This window comes from Aythya marila (assembly GCF_965140915.1).
Source record: "Aythya marila genome assembly, chromosome: 1".
NCBI classification, from domain to species: domain Eukaryota; kingdom Metazoa; phylum Chordata; class Aves; order Anseriformes; family Anatidae; genus Aythya; species Aythya marila.
Window position 1 is genome coordinate 164,609,668 of NC_139042.1, and position 20,929 is coordinate 164,630,596.

General features: G+C 44.9%; 3 protein-coding genes across 4 annotated transcripts in view; 1 reads left to right on the forward strand and 2 right to left on the reverse strand.

Moving 5' to 3' along the window:
• Positions 1-983, reverse strand: part of LOC309874104 (coiled-coil domain-containing protein 134-like) — a 36,735-nt gene extending 35,752 nt beyond the window's left edge. The window contains exon 1 of the mRNA XM_082752028.1: positions 933-983. Coding sequence (XP_082608154.1) covers positions 933-981 — 49 coding nt within the window. The 5' untranslated portion in view covers positions 982-983. The remainder of the gene's footprint in view (positions 1-932) is intronic.
• A 2,628-nt stretch (positions 984-3,611) lies between these two features.
• Positions 3,612-5,738, forward strand: SNU13 (small nuclear ribonucleoprotein 13). Its single transcript, XM_082751852.1, has 3 exons — positions 3,612-3,736; positions 4,027-4,147; positions 4,767-5,738. Exons 1-3 carry the CDS (start codon positions 3,734-3,736, stop codon positions 5,027-5,029), a joined length of 387 nt encoding a protein of 128 aa, XP_082607978.1. The 5' UTR covers positions 3,612-3,733; the 3' UTR covers positions 5,030-5,738.
• Positions 5,739-7,402: 1,664 nt separating this feature from the next.
• Positions 7,403-20,867, reverse strand: XRCC6 (X-ray repair cross complementing 6). 2 transcript variants are annotated; one of them, XM_082751850.1, is made up of 12 exons: positions 20,732-20,867; positions 20,524-20,639; positions 20,071-20,209; positions 17,907-18,161; positions 16,873-17,056; positions 15,319-15,505; positions 13,918-14,086; positions 12,644-12,805; positions 11,642-11,771; positions 10,227-10,327; positions 9,265-9,378; positions 7,404-8,631 (listed from the first exon to the last, which is right to left on the reverse strand). In XM_082751850.1, the coding sequence occupies exons 1-12, from the start codon at positions 20,829-20,831 to the stop codon at positions 8,435-8,437; spliced, it is 1,854 nt and encodes a 617-aa protein (XP_082607976.1). In that variant the 5' UTR covers positions 20,832-20,867; the 3' UTR covers positions 7,404-8,434. The 2 variants fall into 2 exon arrangements, with proteins under 2 accessions (XP_082607977.1, XP_082607976.1); XM_082751851.1 differs by lacking the exon at positions 12,644-12,805 and having other exon boundaries at positions 7,403-8,631.
• Between the last annotated feature and the right edge of the window lie 62 nt (positions 20,868-20,929).

Sequence of the window (20,929 nt, forward strand, 5' to 3'; positions counted from 1 at the left end):
CTAAGAAAGCATCGTACAAAAAATACCAGAGACTTCTAGGTTCACTGTCTCTGGGTATATCCAGGGCAACACTGCAGGGTTATCTAGGAGACCTACTTTAGCTAAAGAGTTACACCTCTCAGCAGAGGCATATCTTGAGGCAGATGATATATAGATGGTTTAATGGTCCTTTCTTGCCCAGAACTCTCATAATTTCTAAGAATTTTCACGAATTAGGTGTCATTAAGTTAAAATTCCTCTGTTTGAGAGCATCTATCTCAGCAAAACCATAGCATGGCAGAGTGACCTCTCACCTTCGTAACACCCTTTCCACCACATGCCTGAAAAGTTATACCCCTCTGAAGGAAGCTGGTCACATCTCCTTTCATCTCTCGTGGCTGGACAGTAGGAAATTGTTGCTCTGCAATTATCACCAGAGTCAGCAGAGATACCCAAGGTTAACTGGGCTGCAGAGATCCCTTCTCAGACCTGTAGGCTCTCCCTTTGGATCAGAAATGAAGGACTCCTCACAAAGAGGAATCTGGAGCTTGCACAGCTAAATCCCAAATACTCTTTGTCCTGAGGAGAAAGCAGTAGATCTGAAAGCTCACTGAAGCCAACGGGAAGATTTCCATTTGCTTTAATGAGACTTCAGTCAGGCCCAGAGATGGAGCTTTGTTTACCACTGTTACCAAACTGATGCTAAATTCAAGGTGCATACAGAGCCTGTCAGAGAAATGCTAATATTTAAATCTGCACACACCTCTTCCCTACCCTCACCCTCCCCCCCAAAATATTGGCACAGCCTGCTTGTCCCTCTTGCAGCTGAAAGAAAACAGATGCTCTTCCCAATTCCAACTGTGCAGAGGCTGAACATCTCACTCACACTGTCAGACAAGACAGATCCTTCTTCACAAACCGCCAGTGGCTGAGACATGACACCTGCCTCTCACCTTCTATGAATTGGTCCTGGGCATCGTTGTCTTCCACAGAATGGCACATCCCTAAAAGATAAATCACAATCAACCATGGAACTCATTCCTGCTTGTGATAAACAATGCTGAAAATGCTTTTTGTAAAAAGAGCTGTAAATTCTTTCAGTACTGTTTTGTTTTCCCCCTGTTTCACATGAGACCAAGCTGACTTTGTCAGAGGAGGGTGGATACTCTCAAGGAATTCTTTGTAAAAGGGCTCCCTTAACCAGGACAAAGGGACAGTGAGGCACTCAGTTCTCCTGTAATTTTTTACAAGATTGTTTTTCCTCTTGCACTTTATAGTTGAAGTCAGTGGCTCCACCTATGTAGGTAAATATGAAACTGCAAACATTACCACATCTCCCTGCATGTATCCGGCAGTACACATCTGAATTACAACACTTTGGAACGACACAAGTTAGAGCCCAGCTGTGAGATGTCCCTTCCTTCTTCCATTCACACCCATCACTGAGAGCAGTATTCTCGCTCCACGGTACTGAAAATGCTGAGACTACATTTGAACACTAAGTTTAAGGCATGTGAAAACGATTCCAACACTAAATTGAAGCTGTTACTAGACACTGTTTTCCAAGTTATTTGCACAATTAGGCAACAAATGAGTATTCTCTCTCCTGCTTCCTCCACAGCATTGCTTAAACCTTTGGGGTCCCTCTTATACTCTTGCACCAAATGTATCCTTGGTTCATTTAGGTTCAATCCATAATGTACATATTATTCTTTGTACCCCAAGCCTAGACTGGGATTCCAACTTTTCCAGGAGTTACACCAAGTACAGCAAAATCCCACAGCTGTCCCCCCCCCCGAAATTTAATTGTATTATCAGAGAGACTGATTATTTAAAATCAGAGAACACTGAAATTCAAGTACAGCTCCCTGTCTCCTGGTGTATTTAGTGTCAGGATTGTGCAGTGTAGGACTGAATTGGCATAAGCACTGCTCCCTCCACATCTGCACAGGACTGTGTGTGCAGACAATAAAAATGTGTGCAACTCGGAAAACTAAACCTGCACAAAGTTCTGTTTGTAATGAAGCTGTTTCCAACATGCGCACAGCAGAGCTTGTGCTGGGAAACCAACTGGGAAAACACTGCTTGAATTATTCAGTGTGTCATGGGAGGGGAAGGGCAAAACAAGAAATATCTGTGATGTGCAACTGAGATTGTGGACTTAAAGAAATCCACTATGTTTGCTCTTTAAAGCTGCTTGCATTCATACCTTCCACCTTTCTCTTCCTGTTCCCTCATTTACACCATTATTTTTTCTCTGTCAAGATTTAACACATTTCAAAGACCAACACCACTGCTATGCAAAGAGAAACCTGTCAGAGATGTTCAAGATCTGCGAGGCTGTTATTGGAAAGGCCCTTTCTGACATCTGCATTCTGCTGCGAGGCCAACCCCTCAGAAAGCAGCAGGTATCAGACCTACAGCTACTAGAATTTCTACCAATCTAATGGGATGGTGTGGAAAAAAAAAAAAAAAAAAAAAAAAACACTATATAGATTACTACTTTGCATATTTGATACTAGATCCTGCAGCACCCTTTTAAGCTCACGCTTTCATTTCTGTGTGAACCTTCGCATATTGCCAAGTTCAGCAAGACGAGGAAGCAGTGAGGCATGAAAGCAGGATGAGGGCAGTCTGAGAAGAGCCATAAGCCAGAGCACTCTCTGTTCTCCAGGAAGACTTCAAAGAAATGTCAGGAAAATTGCGGGAGCTTTAGTAATGTGCCGGTTCAGCTCCTTGGGGAGCGGGGAAATTAATTAACCTCTTCCAAGCAGTTGTCCATGGGGAGCAGCTACACCTAACAGTGGTGGTGGAGTGGGGTAACTCAAGTCTCGTCTCGCTTTTTTTGAAGGTGTTTGAAATGAGAAGAAACCTCGCATTTTCGCACCTACCCCCCCAAAAGGCACCTGCCTCCTCCCTGGCGTGGCACAAGGGCGCTCTTACCGAAGAGGGTTCCTACCAAAGAGGCACAGACCCTCTCGTCCAGGGCCAACAGCTGGATGACGGGCTGCACCTGCCAGGCCAGGGCATCGCGCAGCCGGGACAGCGCGTGCTTCTTCCGCACCAGCTGCGGGTGGGAGAGGACAAACCCTTTAGTGTGAGGACAAACCCTTTAGTGTGAGGACAAACCCTTTAGTGTGAGGGCAACCCGTTAGTGCGAGGGCAACCCGTTAGTGTGAGGGCAACCCGTTAGCGTGAGTGCAACCCGTTAGTGTGAGGGCAACCCATTAATGCTTTGCTCTGGGCTAATGCTCTTCACCGCGCCGGGGCCGCCTGCCCCGAGCCCCCTCAGCCCAGGACCTCAAACCCCAGGCTGTGAGGGGGAAATGAGGGGGAATAAGGGGGACACATGGGGAGGCAGTGGGGTGTGCGCTGCCCACCGAGGCGCCCCCATCGCGCAGGGTGCCCAGGGCGCAGGCGATGCAGAGCGGCGGGCGGAGGGGCAGCGCCCAGCCCGCAGCGTGGCGGCCGCACGGCCCCGCCGCCAGCACACGAGATGGCGGCGCCGCCATGGCGGCCGGTACGGGCTCGGCGGAGCCGCCACCACCGGGGCAGCCGAGGCTGAGGCGGCGCTGAGGGCGAGGAAGCAGCAGCGAGAGGCGGCCCCGCGCTGCCCGCCCCTTCCCGCTGCCGCCCCCCCAGTTCCGGCGAGGCGAGGTGAGGCGGGCCGGGCCGCTGCGCCGGGGCTCTGCGCCTCCTCCTCCTCCTCGTCCTCCTCCTCCTCGCTCCCTCACGCACCGGGGCCGCCGCCGCCATGGTGAGCGGGACGGGGTGGGCGCCATGCGGGGCTGAGGCCGGGGGATGGGGGGCGCCCGGCCCCGCTTCCCTGCCCCGGGCCCGGCCGGGAGGCGGCGGGCGGGGAGCACGTGGAGGCCGGGCTGCGGGGCGGGCCGGGCCCGGGGGGCTCTGGAGGGGGAAAAAATAAAAAAATATATATTTAATTATAAATTAAGCACTGGAATGTGAGGTGAGCCCGGCAGCCGGTGGATGTGGCGGACCCCGCTCCGGCCCCTGGCGTAACGCGCTGCTCTTTTCTCCTCTCCCCAGAGCGAGGCAGAGGTGAATCCCAAAGCCTACCCGCTGGCCGATGCCCAGCTCACCAAAACGCTGCTGGACCTCGTGCAGCAGTCCTGCAACTACAAGCAGCTACGCAAGGGAGCCAACGAAGGTGAGACCGCCCTGGTGCACAGCGTGCTAGCAATGCTGTGTTTATAGCGAGGGTTTGCTGAGAAGCTATGGATAGGGACTGTGTGCTCGCCAGTTGTGAGCCAATAATGTTATATAGATCTGGTTATTAGGAGTATCTTTCTCCTCTCTCCTCCTTAGAGCCTGCTTAAGCAATGTTCAGGCTCAGAACAAAGCTTTCCAGCACTTACAGTTCTGGTAGAAGCTCAGACTGTAGCACTGGTGCCTGTACTGTGATCGTACATGAGCAGCCCTGTGCTGGCCTCACTGGGTTGTGAATCTCTCCTATGCTTGAGGGCAGAGCTGGGCACAGTACCCCAGGTGTGACCCTGTGAATAATCCCTTCCCTAGGATCTGCTATTCGCACTCCAAAGGCCAGCCTCCATCCTTGCATGAGTGCACTGCTGAGCACACTTCTCTTCAACCTGTACTCGAAGCTGCCTTGGTTCTATTACATGGTCCTGTAGCTGCTGGCTTTCTTTGGCCTGACCTCTTGCTAGATTTCCTTCTTGCTCACGCTAATTCCAGCACCTCCTAATGTTATTTTTCATTAGTTGTGCATTATGGAAGGACCTAGGCTTACTCTTCAGTTTCTTTTATAGCCACGAAAACATTGAACCGAGGAATAGCGGAGTTCATTGTGATGGCTGCCGATGCTGAGCCCTTGGAGATCATCCTGCACCTCCCTCTTCTCTGCGAGGACAAGAACGTGCCTTATGTGTTTGTGCGCTCCAAGCAGGCCCTGGGCAGAGCTTGCGGTGTTTCCCGGCCCGTCATCGCCTGTTCAATCACCATCAAGGAGGGATCACAGCTGAAGCCTCAGATCCAGTCTGTCCAGCAAGCTATAGAGAGACTGTTGGTCTAAATGCCTATGATTTCAAGTGTGTGTGGAATGGGTAAAAGATGAAGTCAGGGGGAATTAATGTCTAGCTTTAGTTGGTGATGATAGTTTTTATACCAGTGTTCCATTTCAAAACACCACATTTTTGTTTAATAGCGGCTTAATTCTTAAAGTGTCTCTGCCTCCTCTTCCCCCTCTTTTCTCTTATTCCACTCCAACATGGTCCTTCTCGTTGTAATACTTACTGAAAAGTGGTTGTACAATTGTATTTACTGTTGGATGTTCAAAAGAGAAGAAAAAAACCCTCCCCGTATCTCCATGTCTGCCTGCTCAGGGCTTTTTTAACCTACCTGTTAGTTTCCTTTGTGTTTGAGTATTTCTGCTAAGCTTCAGCCTCTAACAGGTGTGAGTATCTTTGTGCTTCAGAAGGGTTTAGGCTACAGAGGACAAGGACTGGTTCCCCAGTACAATGCAGGTGTTGAGGCTGCTGGAGTTGTTTGAAGTGAAGCAGCACAGACCCTGTGTAAGGCAGTGGCTACTGTGTAGCAGCAGGCGGAGCCCAGGTCAGGACACATAGCACAACCCTCTTCTCGAGACCAGACAAAAGGCTCCTGGAAAAGCTGTATGGGGAGCGGAAATCTTACAGCAGTGCACAAGGGGAAATTTCTTAATTTCACTTATTTTTAAATACTGTCTTTCTAAGAAAATAAAATTGCTGACAAAGCTAAACACAGGAATGTCCATAATTGTCATTCCCTTGGGGAAGCGTTTGCCACCAACTGAAGTGTTCCTACTTGTAAAGCTAAATTGCTCAGAGATTGCCTAAAGGCTACTGCAGTGTGGTAGTTCATCCTCCTTCAGTTTTCTTTGCATGGATTGTATCAATGACCTGCAAAGCTTGGGCTTCCTAGGATTTTTAAGTACAAAATGTAGTAGACAGCAACTTGCTGTGACTGACAAGTACCATACCTCTGGCAAATTATAAAGAGGATCCTGTGCTTTGAGGGATGCTACTACATCATGGTCATCTAGCTAAAAATCAATGCTTTGAAGTCATGGCCAGAACAAGAGAGCAAGTAGTTTTTCAGATCAAACTTGTGGCTCAAGAAGAGAATGATGGGTAACCTCATGATCTGGAAAAGCGTGAAGCACCATCAGCGTTTTGGATTAGCAGTGGTTTTAGAGAGTTAGCTGTAGTTAAATACATGTTGTGTAACAAAACCAATTTCTGGTCTGAGCAGAAGAATAAACCTCCGTGTCGGGGCAGATCGTACCGAACATGTTTGCAGCATGCCTGGACTTCTAACAGTGGGAAGTTTACCCCCAGGCTTTTGGCTCCTCACGTGGCTACCCAGCTCAGTTGTGCTTCTCACCTTTCCAAAAAGGAAAGGAAAGCTAGAGTGGAAAGACTGAGAGGTACAACAGAAGGGAAAATAAGTTCTATAACGTTTCCACAGAGGCACCAACTGCATACCTTTATTTGGTACATTCCCCACAGATGAAACTATCTCACAAAAAGACTTAAATCACGTTTGTGTATTTTTATAAATGGCTGGTAAATTCATCTCAGCAAGGACATTACTGTTGAGTCAATACAAAGATTTTGGAGTCCTATCATTTGTATGAATTTCAGAAAGGCTGCTGTTCCCTGATTGTTGAGCTAGTTGTGTTTAAAAGCACAACTCTGCAAAGGACTTGCCCTCTCTGTACCATGCCAAAACAGCTGATGTAAAACAAAGCACATAAGGAGCATAAATAAAGGATTCTTGAGCAAGCCAAACTGTCTAATTTTCTGCTCTGAAGCCTTCTACCACCATCCTTGTTAAAGTTCTGTGTAATGTAATAGCCTGCTTTAAGAAAAAAAATGTAATAACCTAGACAAAATGTGCCATAATCATCTAAGGCCTGGAACATATTGCGCTTGGGGGTTAGCAAGCCAAGACAAAGTTAATAAGGGCAGCCAGGAAAGGAAAATTCACAGAATTAAGGACAGGGCAGTCTCACTATTCCACTGCACTCAATTCAAGTCTTGCTAAGACAAGTATTTACAGTAACTTCTTCACCTAAGCGCAAAAGGAATTTATTGCTTAGACAAATCCTTATTTAGAATATCTACTGTAATGCAGGCTGATTGAGAGACCATCTAGTTCCAATATGGCAGAGCTCGATACATGTTAGCTCCTCTTTTGAGCAGCACTGTGCAAGTGGGCAGCGTGCTGGTACAGCTAGGGTGCTCGCAGCGTCACCAGTGTTTGCAGCTGCCTCCTAATAAGTGTGCCACAGTCGCTGCAGTATGGGTATGACTTTAATGTATGACTTAATTCTTCAGCATGTTGCCTAACTGAGCGTGCCACACAAGAATCTTGGCTGAACGCAAAAAAAAAAACAACAAAAAAAAAAACAACACAGACCAAAATGAGCATCTCACGTATTCCATGTTTGCATCAAGTTACAGTTTAGGAACAATTAGCGTTGTTCCCTACAGCAATGAAAATTTAACTCACCTTGCACTGCAAGACAGGTGGGACATCCTGGGGTGAGTCTGAAAACCAAAATTTACACATCCCCAGATGCAGCCTCCAGGAGTATAATTAAAAAAATAGTGGAAGTAACAAACAAGGGCTACCCGCCACAGCGAGCTATTTTTAAAGCACGGATTTTAGCACCGAAGCCTGTTCGATACTCTGACTCATACTCACTACAGAGGTGGAAAAGCTCTGTGCCATCTTAGTAATTTAATTGTCATCAATGCTTGCAGCCCTCCAGGGAACACGACTTTTTCTTTCCTTTTTTAAAACCTGTTTTTGCAATTGCCATTTAAAAATGGAAAACCTGGCTGAGCAGCTTTACCAAGCGTTGGCATTTTGCCCCAACGACTGGGCACTGATCACCAGCAATGATTTTCTCCTTTGTGATCTGCTGGTAATCTTTATAATGCCGATGGTAGAAAAGAACCCAATTTTGATTACTGGTACTAACGCTGGCAGTTTTGGAGAGTAGCAGAGTAACCCACTACATCTACATCCTGTGTTAGCACACAGGCAGATGAATGCATGTGGTGCCACTAACACGGATCATTCTGCTTTCTTACTCACACTGAAGTGCATTTTGCTGTCTTTTTGATGAAAAGATGGTACAGCTGGTGTTACAAAGAAGTCCAAAATAACTTTTATTAAGAAACCAGGAAGGCACAACTGTGTTTGCTTTCAGTGGGCAACCTGAATTAGCAGGAAATTTAATTCTTCCTTTGGCTACTGTGAACAGAATCTGAGTTTGCAGAGATTTTTTGTAACGACTAGAAGTTTCTCCACTGCTGGATTCAGCAACAGTTGCCTTCTCTTCCAGAGCAGGACTAAATAGACTCAGCATACACTTAAGACAGTCACATCTTTAAGCAGATGGAAGTCAACCAGGGCTTTCTGTTCCTGCTTAGTGCTTGTTAAAATATTCAGTTAACGCATCTATGAGCTCCTGCTTCTTCCCCCCACTCCTCAGCCCATAAAACCTGCAGGCGTCCTTCAGAGCAGGTACAGTGAGCTTGCCTAGAGTGCCAGCCTGCACATAACTCCTCAGCGAATCTTCCGAGACTTCTATCTTGGGCCTCTTGTCAGCTTGATCATCATAGGCTAGAAAGACAAATTTTATACCGCCAAGATTAAAAAAGAAAATTAAATAGAAAGACATCAGCATTTTTTAGACACACCACAGTTAGTGGCCATTAGCATGACACTTCAATGGCTATCTACACACTCATTCTACATTTCTTTCTAAAGGTGCCACTCACTACATAAACGATGCAGCATTTCATTGATAGGATCTCAAACTCAAGAACAAAACTTTGTGTTCACACAGGGAATTCAGCTGGCACTCCTTTTTTATGCAGAGTTTCACAGGTTCCCATCCTATGTATGTACTTGGGCATTACTTAGACACGAAGTCCTAAAGACGCCCATCTTGGGCTTGCAAAACTCTTCCATGAGTAAAAGTCTGTTTCCTCACCCAAAACACAGACTAAAAGCATTAACAATTTTACTTCTCTGTTGTAAAACTCAAAGTTATAAAAAAATATGGATATATTATAACAATTTACCCACATTCCTTCTTACACCACTTGGTTTTCACTATGCAGTTTCTCATTACAGCAGCTATCTAGCTGGATACCAAAGTATCCTGTGCTAAGAATCACTGAAAACACAGAAGCCTCAACTAAAGAAAAGAAAACAGACACCATGCTGTGTGTCTGCACTGTCATTACTTGCCTTGTTTCCGCTTTGCAGCCTTCCCATCAGGGTTGTAGTCAGGAGGATAAACCAGCTGCTTGAACTCCTCCACCAGGTTGCCCAGCCTGCGGCTCATCTCTTCAGACTTTGGCACTAGAAAGGAGAAAGATTTGTCCTCTTAAAAACAGAGCAAATACAGGAGGCTAAACAAGCACATCACAGGACACCATCTTGCTTCTGTAAAAACTAGCATGCAAGCCTCTCGCAAGCATGCGAAGAGCTATGTTATGAAAATCACAAGTGGGAAATTCACAGCGCTTGCTAATATCAAAGATTTGTATTATATATGTGCAATAGTGTCACACACGTCCCTGACCAGTAAATATATGCACAGAACAAAACTTACATGGTACAAGTGATACAGATCTCCTAGCTGGTGGCACCTTTACCTAGGTCTAACCTTGGACAATTACAGCAGTTTACTACCTAAGGTTACAAGCAGTTGGTTGCAGAACAGGTTGTTTCTGTCATATATTTGTACAGTACCTAGCACAGGGACCTAGATTATTTGCTAGGTATCACTTCAGAAGAAACAAATAGCTGCTCTAACACTATTCCTAGCGTACAACATAATTTAAAACAACAAAAGAAACTAACAAAAAAAACATCCCCTTCAAAAGTAGGTTTCTACCCTTTGAGATATTCTTATATATAAATCGTCACAGCCACAAGGTGGCATCACTGCCTCCTAGCAGAATAATTTGGTAAGAAATGCTGCCAATTTATCAGGCCAAGATATTAATTAGATTCTTGAAGACAGAAAGAATTTTTAAAGAAGAATTCTTGAAGACACGTCCAAAACTCTACATCTTGGAACAGCACATGACTAAAACATTCTTCTAGAAGACTTTTGGTTTTGTAGCACCAGATCTCTGACTTCAAAGAGACGACATCAAGAGCCCTTTATCCGACTGCCCATCACATCCATCAGTAATTCTCACTTGTCAAATCCTCAGCTTGTTCTGGTTCCACCATATCCAACGCCAAAGCCTCCAGATTCCTGAAGTGCTGCTGCAAAACCGGGTTCTCAAAGCTGTCGGTCCTGTCAAGAATCCCCCAAAATTTCAGTTCATGCTGCTGAGAAGCCAGATAAGACATGTAAGATCTCCAACCAACCTATTTCAAAGTAAAACCTCCCTCCTTCCTGCACATCAATCCATCTCACTGGAAAAACTGTTCTTCCTCTTCAATTTATCTGCTGAATGACCATCCCTGTCACGTATCCACAATGTTAAAAGCTGTGTGAGAGGAACAGGCAGAAGCATCTTGCATCGACTCCACCTATGCTACTTTCTACAAATAAAAAATTGTCCCCTAAGAGCACTTCATGAATTTTGTCCTAGCTATGATGAAAACGGCCTATTCTCTGACATAAGCTCATCCAGATCTGATTTGTGATAGATTGGCACAACCAGAACAAAATGTGGAACCTCTGCAACCAATTACAACAGCCCAGAGAACCAGAGCAATACTATAAAGAATTCCCAAACATACTACATGCAGCACATAATGCCTGGGCATTTCAGAACGATTAAGAATAAAGTTTGTACAAGGCTTTTGCAAAGGGAAGCAATTTGTTTAGGCAAGTCATCATCTCACTTTTTTTGATGTACACAAGCAAACATTTTACGTTTAGGAAGCAAGGTGCTCCCAAACCCTGAGGTACATTTGGAACCTTCTAAGTAAAAACTTCGATGTAATCTACATATGCAAGACACTGCGTTATGAAATGGAGCTAGCAAGGCTTGCTAAGTTACCTACACCTATAGCTGACATATCCCCGTGACATGTAACAGCAACATTTGCACAATGATGCTTGGCCATACTGTGGAACAAAATCCAGGTCGTACCTAGAGAGCAGTTCAAAGTCTTGCCCAACTACTGTAACCACAACTTTTAAGGTGCCTGGCTTGACCACTGAGTTTGCACTGCTAAGCTGTTGAATGTTTTAGAGCCAATGTATTTGTAACTACGTCTTTCTAAAACATTTACTGTAGACCTGTTAAAGAATGCCAGAAAGCGCTGGAACAGGCTGCCCAGAGAGGTTGTGGAGTCTCCTTCTCTGGAGATACTCAAAACCCGCCTGGATGCCATCCTGCGCAATGTGCTCTAGGTGATCCTGCTAAGCAGGGGGGGGTTGGAGTCGATGATCTTCAGAGGTCCCTTTTAACCTTGGCGATTCTATGATTTAATTAGTAGGTGTGAAGAAACATCCCAATTATATCTATTTAGTGAACACATGCACCAAAATCTCATCGTGTGGAAACTGCAGCTGAAAAATACGTACAACAGAGCAAGCGATAGCGTTGTGCGTTCTTCCCTACATGCACCCCACACACTATTTATCTGCACGTACCTGTATTTGAACCGGAGTTTTTGAATGATTTCCTTCATTTTGTTCACCTGTTCTTGACTGGCTGGCACCTTTTCTGTATAATCAACATTCCTCTTATCATCTGCATACGGTAGGAAAATGACGTGGAAACCTACACAGAACAAGGACAGTGAGAGAACAATTACGCAGAACAACGTCCTCAAAAACATGCTTTATGGGAAAGACCAAGGTAGTAAATAGGTAGGTCTGATGACTCCCCAGACTTGCTAGCTATTTTGTTTTAAGTAGCAGCAATTCTTCATACCTAATATGACAATCAATCCCAATCTCAATGTAAATACCTATCACCACTATTGGCTTTTTGAGAAAGAATCTCACTAAATGGATAGCTAAAAGCTGAAAAACTCGTGACCTGTTTTTTTAAGTGGAAGATCACAGTAACTTGTCCACCTTCCCCATCTTTCACTAAATATGAGCTTGAAAAAGGCTTGCTTGCAAATTTGGTTAATGACTAGATGTTATTTCTGAAACGCTTTACATCGTACACAAGCAACGTTATTCCCCTGCTTTACATTCTGCCAGTAGAGGATTTTCCAGTTAAAGAAGAGAGAAAATGCAAAAGAGCAAGAATCTGCCTGCGGTCCCTAATCATTCCCCACTCAGCTGATAAGGTGCAAGGTTCTATATGTGAAATATATTAACATTTTACAACATAACCAAGGATGCAATAAAATTCAGGGAAAGACATGTTCATCTAGCTAACAAACAGACAAAAGGGCTTTTATCTTTTAGCTCAGTTACTTAAATCTGCTAAAAAGGGGTAGGAGGCAGGGAAAATACTGTAGCCATGTTACACCCGAGCAAGCAGAGGTGCGACTTAAGCTTTAAAATCAGATGCACCATCAGATGCTTACAATGACAAAACTGAAGAAAAATGATGTCAGAATATTTTCACACAACGCAGGAAGCTATTGTACTGAGTCCATCCCACAGAATAGGGAAAGAAAGCATCTCTTCCCGTACCTGGAGGAGATATCTGCACTTTCTGTTCATCCAGCTCTTCCTCCTGGGGAAGCAGGGCCACAAAGCGAGGGGGAGTGTTCTGGCGGATGGTGTACCTGCACAGCGCCATCACCTCTCTCTCCAAGCACTTTATCAATAAGGCATTAAACAGAGTTGTACTCCCTGGAAAGCAAAGACTGCATAGGTCAGATTGACAGATTTGCTCCTTTGTTCAGGAACGTAACCCTAGATATTACAGATTGATCATCTGTGACTTCTTTAAAACACCTGCAGTATTTCCAGAGGTAAAAAGCAACTTTTGGAAAGGAGAAACCTCTAAAATGACCTTCATATTGTCCCTCATGAGCAGAGCTGAGAGAGTTCTGAGCAAAGAACTGAAAACACTAACACCCGAGAAATGAAGTAAGGTTGAAAACTGGAAGATGTCTACAAAGCCTACCTCTGGTCAGGTGGGATATAGGAACAGCAGCACATCATAGGACGTTTTGCAGAAGTAACAAATTAAGAATTCACACTGCAATATTCCCCCTCGAGACCTAACCAGGTATGTTTGCTTCGTATTTCACCAGATAAGAGTGGTTACAAAAAAACTGGCATACAAGTAATGTGTTTCATTCGGGAAACTGCTAAGCTGGAGAAGCTACCATAAAGGTTCTTCCTCAGTCAGACAATGCAAGGTTGTAACTCAGCACTCATTACCCACTGGCACATGGAGGAGCTGGACCTTTTCCTTTACAAATGCAGCTTGGGATGGATTAATTTTGTATTTCTAGATGAATTAACTTCCAAAGATAGATAAATAAAGGAGAAAACACAATCTTAGGCATCCTCTCCTCTCTTCCCAAGCCAATAACGCGTTAATTCAACCACACTTCCCAAGTCTTGTGTTTACACTTGTAGCTGATATGGACTTGAAAACTGCAGTTATCTTCACTTTTTTTGTTTTGCTTTTTTACCACATTTGCCTTCTTGTCATGTCCTAGAATCCTTCACTTCCATGAATGATAAAACCAAGTATTTTGGGGCTATATGTGCTTAGTATAATCAGCTGCTTTGCATGAATGAAACACAAAGCCCAATCAGCTCTTCTGCTACTGAAGAAGAAAATTAACTGCAACTGAGAGAGGCAGTAACTGTTATTTCTATATGGTTCAACATTAACAATTTAAGTTCGATGAAGATTTCACACTCAGTGATCACCACCCAAACAGGCTATGAATCAGCTGATTACCCTAATGCAAGGTGATGGATCTTCTCTTGCCTTCCTTGCTTACCACTTATTAGGGACTCCTCAGGATAGATGAACTGGGCAGGCTTGATATGGTGGTGCTGTTTTAGCATTGAAAGTGGTTTGAAGCCAATGAGAAACAAGCCTGGAGAACCGAATCGTTTTAGTTCTTCTGTTTCCTCTTTCTCCAGCACAATCTGGCGGTTTCCATACACCTAAATTAGAGAGAGCCACAGAAGAACATGTAGAAATGATGACAGCAGAAGAAAACTTGAAGGAGAGAGGTGAAGAAGAAGATGCAATTGCTGTCTTCCACTACTGAAAAGGGGGTTTTAGACAATACAGAGCAAATTCTCCTGATTAGTGCACGCTGAAATGGCATGTCACAGTCCACAACCATTGTCCCAATGGAAATTCAGACTTGTCATTAGCAAAACGCACTTTCCCAAGCCACTGGTTAAAACCTGGACCAGAAAGGCTGTCACATCTCAGCCCTGCAGTTACTCAGAGCAGGCCCAAACAAGCCCAGAATGACCTGATGCAGTTTCCCAAGTTTTGTTCTGGGATGGACCAGACACTTCCAGAGATCCTCTCAGATCCCTTGGCTCTAAACTTGCTTCAGCAGATGCACGTCAGCTACCCCTGGCAGAACCAACGTTTTTGAAGCATCATTCATATTCCACGAAAATTAAAATGCATTGTAGCGCACCTGCAGAAGGTAGACATGTAAAGGCTTGATGCTTGGCTTTTTGCTTATCTTCTGTATTTTATTTCAAGACATTTGTGTCCAATATAAATAAAACTAATAATTAAACAACTTCATGAGCTTTTGGAATGGAAGCAAACACAAAGTGCACTTGTGACAATTCCCCTAGCAACTGGCTACCCCACTTTGAAGTAAGGCTGTGCCTGAGCAGAACGTGACAATCATTCAGTCCACATCAGCCAAGCTATCAAGCAGGAAGACAAAGCAAAGAACAAATTAATAAATAGATAAATAAACTAAGCTAATATGCTTTTTTTTTTTTTCTTTGGAGAAGAGTTCTAAAAACCCTCTGTGATCCACACTCATATGTTTAATGAAGTAGTCAAAATAAGTTCCTAATGAATCAAACGCTATCACCAGCAGTGACAGCACAAGGCCATGCAAGGTCAGATGCTGCCAACCCAGCTCTGCCTTACAGAAGGAAATGAGCTGTGTTCCCGGGCGCACTGCTAGCAGCAGCTACGCTCTCCCTCGAGAGTCGTGCCAGAGAAACAGCCCACTCTCTCTCTGCATAACTTACAAAGTGACCGCACCATCCCCAGGGGCATACAGATGTAAATATTTCTGCATCTCATCTTGAAAGTGAAATACAAAACAAAAGCAGCAAAGGCTTAACATTTTCCCCCACCTCTCCATCCAGCAATCACAGTGACAGGAAGAAGCAGACACGTAATACATTACCTGAGCCCTTTTTGTATCACTAGGCAGAAGCAAGCTGCCTGTTTTTCCATTAAACACCCTCGTTTTTGTTTTAACGGGTTCGTTAGTTTCCCGATACAGCTTCACTGGATATGGCTTGTAAGCTTTTTGAATAAGATTGTAAACACCAACAGAAAGAGACAGATCTTTGTTCAAATAGAGATTTAACCTGTGTAGAAAAGCAGATACAGGCTTGAGACTTCTGAACCATCAATTTTTAAAACAAACAAATAAACAAACACCAGTAATTTCCCAGATAATTTTCCCTGACCTCCTCTCCCCACCCTAAATCACATATGTAACTGGAAGCATATTATTACTTTCTCCCTAATTTCACTTGCGTAAAAACATTCTTGCAACGCTGTCACTTCTGGTCATAAAAATTATTTAAACACAGTTCAACTACCAAATTTCTTCCACCTTTTATCACTCGGAAGGGCAGCTACCCTCAGGTAGAGCACAGGACAAGTTCATGGCTGGGCAAATTCACTTGCGCTTAATGCAATATGACCTCTGAATTCACACAACCGTTCAAGCAGAAAGCAAAACTCCCCCAAAGAAATCCATCAAGACAACCAATACCATGATTTAAAATATATATAAAGCTAAGAGAAAAACTCAGAAGGAAAAGTTTAAAATTGAAGGTAATCTTAAAGTTCTGAGCGCAGGACAGTGAATTACTGTGAACATTACTTGCTCTCCTCTCAAAAATATCATTGGTACAGGATTCTTCCTTTTTGGATATTAGAAAACTTGAGTCACATTCCCAGAAAAGAAAAACAAAGTTGCATGCAGGAGCAAGAATGCTGGTAACAACAGCTCAAGTGGGGATTTTTTTTTTAATATATTTAAAAAAAACATGAGGCTGTAGAGTTCATTCACTTACTGTGCACCCACCCCACATCATTCTGCCATCAATTCACTCAATAAAATCAACTGTTATGAAGGAGGTGGCTCCAAAAATACTTCCCATCTGCTTTGTCAAGTTCCCTTTAATCTCTCTGTAAGCATCTCTAACCTTTCAGTAGATCAGGAATATCAAGGCTGTGTGAATCCATACCAAGTGCCTAGACACACTGGCCACACGTAACTATTTAATTACTGACCAAAATACTTATCAGTCACATTGAGATTAATTTTTTCTAAGTTAACACGGATAAGCAAAGCCTCATTTCTATCAGATTGCACTATAAACTGAACATTTTAGACCACAAGTTGACGATTTTTGGGTAGATATTTTGCTTAGGCAATGATGTCATTTTTTCAGCATGATACTTTCTGGCCAACCTTAATACAGGAGACATCACTTGGTGGAAAAGAGGAGGCCTAGATTCACTCTTCACTCTTATCCACCAAGGACAAATACCCTTGGAAGCCAAGGAAGAAACACCAATCTCAGGCTTAGGAATTAAGATTGAGGAATCAAAGTAGCGATGCTTTTAGAGACCAATCTTTCCAGAAGAGGTAGGTGAGATGCAGTCTGAAAATAAAATCCAGTTGCTTCCACTGAATGACACACCATAACAAGACACACACCTGACTAAAGCCCTTTTCCTTGTCTCCTTTGCTCGTACTTTCTTCATGAGATCTTCCAATTTCCCTGACTCATCAGGCTGGATCCCAAGGTCCTCATCGTCTGCTACGTTTATAATGTCCCTGTAGAACAAAGAGATATCGAACCCTCCTGGCTTCTTCAAGTGCAGCAAGTCCAGGATAATACCTAGAAGGAAAGTAAAAGACAGGAGGATCACTGAAACTGCTTTGCTCTTACACTGGCGTGTTCTACAACTCTCAGATTTCTCTGTCATTGACAGAGAAAGATCCAAATTGCCCCACCTGCACCAGAGGTGCAAGTTGCTAGAGAGAAAGGCAAAACACCTTCTTCATCTTCAGTCAAAGCAAGGTCGCACGCAAAAGGTTCCTTCCTTAATTGAGAATTGCATCAACATGGTGCATGAAACAGCTCTGCTAAGCTCCTTTAAAACCTAATCTTCCTTCAGGCATAGAGGGAAGCAATCAGTTCAGAAATTCCCCCTTCCCAGTTATAAGAGCTGATGGATTAAGGTTGCCTCAGAGCTTCTAGATCTAGCATGTATGCTGAACTCCAAAAACAATGCTTATCTGAGCTGCATAGTTGAACTAACGAAGCACCTGCTCTCCAGTCTCTGAGCCCAGGTTGTTTTTCTGCTAATTGAGAATGCAATCATTAATCTTCCTTTTGTGTTGGCTTAGTGCCATTTCTCCCTCGCTAGTGTTATTGTTCCCTTCCTGGAAAAAGAGGCAGAACAATGAAGTAAAATAGTTTGATTTCCATGGCCCTCTCTAATTCTGATTTATGGTATGAGGGTAGATAGAGAGACCCTAGGAAGCAGTGTTTGTTGTCGGATACCAGGTTGGATAATGGATTTTCTAATTTAGATTGGATATCAAACTTTCTAATTTAGAAAGCACCAGAAAGATTCCTTTTTCCATCAGGAACCTGCAATGCATTTAACATCTGCTGCAAGGAGCCATCACGTCACTTTTATCGCCTCAAATTCCAGGCCTACGCCGAAGGGGAGCACACTGACCCGTGTCTCTCAGATCACCAGCTCTGGTCCTGGCCAGCTTGGCTTTGGCACTGTCGTTGGCGTGAGGGTTATCCTCATTGGTGAAAAGCATGATCCGTTTGTGGCTCAGCCGGACTCGGACATCGCTGAACAGATTGGAGCAGGCCCAGAGCGCTTCGCCCAGTGAGTAGTCAGCGTTGTGGCCGAAGGTCTTGCGGAAAAGCGCCTGCCCTTCTTCTCCCCTGTACTGGTCCAGCTCTAGGACACGCTTCGCCCCTAAGGGAAATGAGTGTTTGCATGTATTAGAAATACTGAAACAAGTACCACAAACTCTTCCAAATAAGCGCTGACGGTTCCCTGCAGCTGACACGTGAGTAACGCCCCCAACAGCTCTGTAGTGATGTCCTTCCAACCCCTACCTGAGAAAACTGTTTGAGATAGCCCAACTTTTTCAATAATGTAAGCTGGTTATCAGCTGAAAGAACCTGCAAGAGGAGGCAAAGTGCCCTGGCACCAACGTGGGGCACCTTCTGTTGGGGGAAACACGCAGCGATCAAAGCATTACACACCCTGAACTGAAAGGACAAGTTCTCAGCAGAAAATGCACCAATTGTACCCACTTCAGAGGAACGGCAGACTTCAATGCCACCAGCGAACGGAGAAGAGACTGAAATGCAACCTGTCTCCACAGCACTTTGGGAAGGTTAAGAACGCCTCCTGCTGCTTTGCCCCACATGCCCGATAGCATCAGCCTAGAGGTGAGATTCAGCACGCAGATCACCACATGGAGCAGAGCACCAGTCCAGTCAGGTACCGATGGGCTTTTTAAAGACCTGGGGATTACTCCGGCCCAAGTATGACTCCTTTCTCCAGCCATCTAAAAGAAGTTCCTCTGTCTTCTCCCACAACTCTACAAAGGGAGACAAGCTTCCATTTTCTACCTACTGCATTCTGCAGAGCTTCTTCCTTTGTCCTTCATTCAAATTCCATAGCACTCTTGAAATCTCATCTGAAAACATCCTTTTTTTTCCCCCATTTTCATCCTCAGCTTTCATTTAATTGATACCATAAGTTTTCATAACAACTACATAATAACTAATAATAGCATGTCTTTTCCATGTGGCTCTCCAGTGGCAGTACGTTGTATGGTTTTCTCCCTTTTTAGCAACATCCACCTTTCATCCGCACTCTTTATCGGCATGATGAAGCTACTGCCCCTAACGAAGGCAAAAAGGGCAAGCAGGGAAGGAGGAGGAAAAAGGATGAGCTTGAATTGTAAGGCACTTTCTTCCAAAGAAAGGAGAAGAACCTTGGGCAGTCCTGTCAGGTCCCACTTGCAATTAATTCTGAAAGTAGGACAAGGCACAGTTCTTACAGGAAAACCCATGCGTTATTAAAGCAGGACAGCAAAAGCACTAAACTGCACCTCCCAGTTAAGAAAATGAAATAAAACCTCCCCGGAGATAATGACAGTTATTAAAAGCTAGTAGACAGAGTTCCCCTACAACACTCTCAGCTGTCTGATAACCTGTAGCCCCAAGCATGCATTCATCGCACTGCTTCTAGGTTTTCCAATTCAACAACTGGCACTCTTGTTAACAAGTGCATGCAAGGTAATCCGAACAAAACGGAAGCGCTAAAATTGAGAACTGCAAAACTTCCTACGAAAATTAGAGACAACACACCCTAAGCAGGTAACAAATCGGACAACCTGTTCTAGCTGACCCTATCTGAGCAGGCAGGCTGGGCAAGATTACCTCCAGAAGTCCCTTCCAACCTCAGCCATTCTGTGATATTCTCCACCAGCTGTAACTTGCAGCTCCTTATAATGTCCACATATTATTCTGAAGTGTGGCCAGCACATGACAGGCTCTCAGGAGTTCTTTTGAGATCCTCTTAGCTTTAACAGAGACAAGCGAATGACCACAGTAAAATAGAAAAAAAAAAGACACAGGAAGGAGATCTGAACAAACTATAACAGAAAAGGCTAAGCTCCCGTTAAGTTTCTAAGCTTCCACTAAATTTCTAAATCCACCCTCCCGAAACGCATCTCACTACCAAGAACCTTTCTGTTCACCTGACAGCTCTGTGTTCAGAGAGGCCAGTTACTGACAGTACTACACAAATTTATTTTTTTTAATCTCTGCCCTCTACATGAACGTTCTTATCTCTCTGTTGCCTTTACCTGGATTGTCCAGATCCTGGAGCACGTAGACGTGCTTGAAGTCGGCGGAGTTCTTGTTCGTCTGGGTGCCGTAGAACACGACGCTCAGCAGGTCCCTGTCGCTGCTAATAATTTTGCTGGTGTACACGTTCCGGATGCACTGGAAAGAACGCACAGGGGTCAAAACGTGAACATTTGTCACAGTGTTGGTGGAAATGCTTTTTGTCTTTGGTGGTTAGCAGTTCCTATGAGTTGTGGAGGACAGAAGAACCACAATGAATGCTTTAAGCTACGTTTTGCCAGGAGAAAGAGTTCAAGGCGTTGCTTTTCGGGATGTTTTGTGTTTTTTGAGGGGAAAACGTTATTATTTTTCATTACCATTCTCTTTTAACAGGGATATGAAGGAAATACATCTTTTTTTATGCCATATATCGCTCGGAGCCCTCCAAGCGCGGGGCAGCCGCCCGGCCTCACCTGCATGGTCATGTCGAAGGGCGTCGCGGCCTCCTGGTCGTGGCAGGGCTGGAACATGGCCCGGGAGGCATCGACCAGGAAGATGAGGCTGTCCCGGCCCGAGAACCCGGAGCCCCCTGCGGGAAAAGGGGAGGGAAACGCGTAGCAGAAGGGCTCCCCGCCGCCCCCCCGGGGGCAGAGCGAGACCCCGGCCGGCGGGGAGCCTCACCGGGCGGCTCCGGGCCCTCCTCATGGCCGTCGCCTTCCTCCCGCTCCTCGTCGTCGTCGCCGTGCGGCTGTGCGCGGTAGTAGGCCCCCCACTGCGACATGGCGGCCGCGCCCTGAGGAGGGGGCAAGATGGAGGCGGTGCCCGCTCCGCCGGCCCCAGCTGCCACTCACCGCGCCTCCGCCCAATGAGGAGAGAGGA

Bases quoted from the DNA above. Each gene is read 5' to 3' on its own strand.
- SNU13 (XM_082751852.1), top strand. The intron at 4,148-4,766 runs GTGAGACCGCCC...TTTCTTTTATAG, and splicing joins ACGCAAGGGAGCCAACGAAG to CCACGAAAACATTGAACCGA.
- XRCC6 (XM_082751850.1), bottom strand. From the start codon at position 20,831: ATGTCGCAGTGGGGGGCCTACTACCGCGCACAGCCGCACGGCGACGAC. The intron at 12,806-13,917 runs GTAAGCAAGGAA...TTTGCTTTCCAG, and splicing joins TGAGGAGTCCCTAATAAGTG to GGAGTACAACTCTGTTTAAT. The intron at 9,379-10,226 runs GTGAGAATTACT...TCTCCTTTCTAG, and splicing joins ACAAGCTGAGGATTTGACAA to TGCCAAAGTCTGAAGAGATG.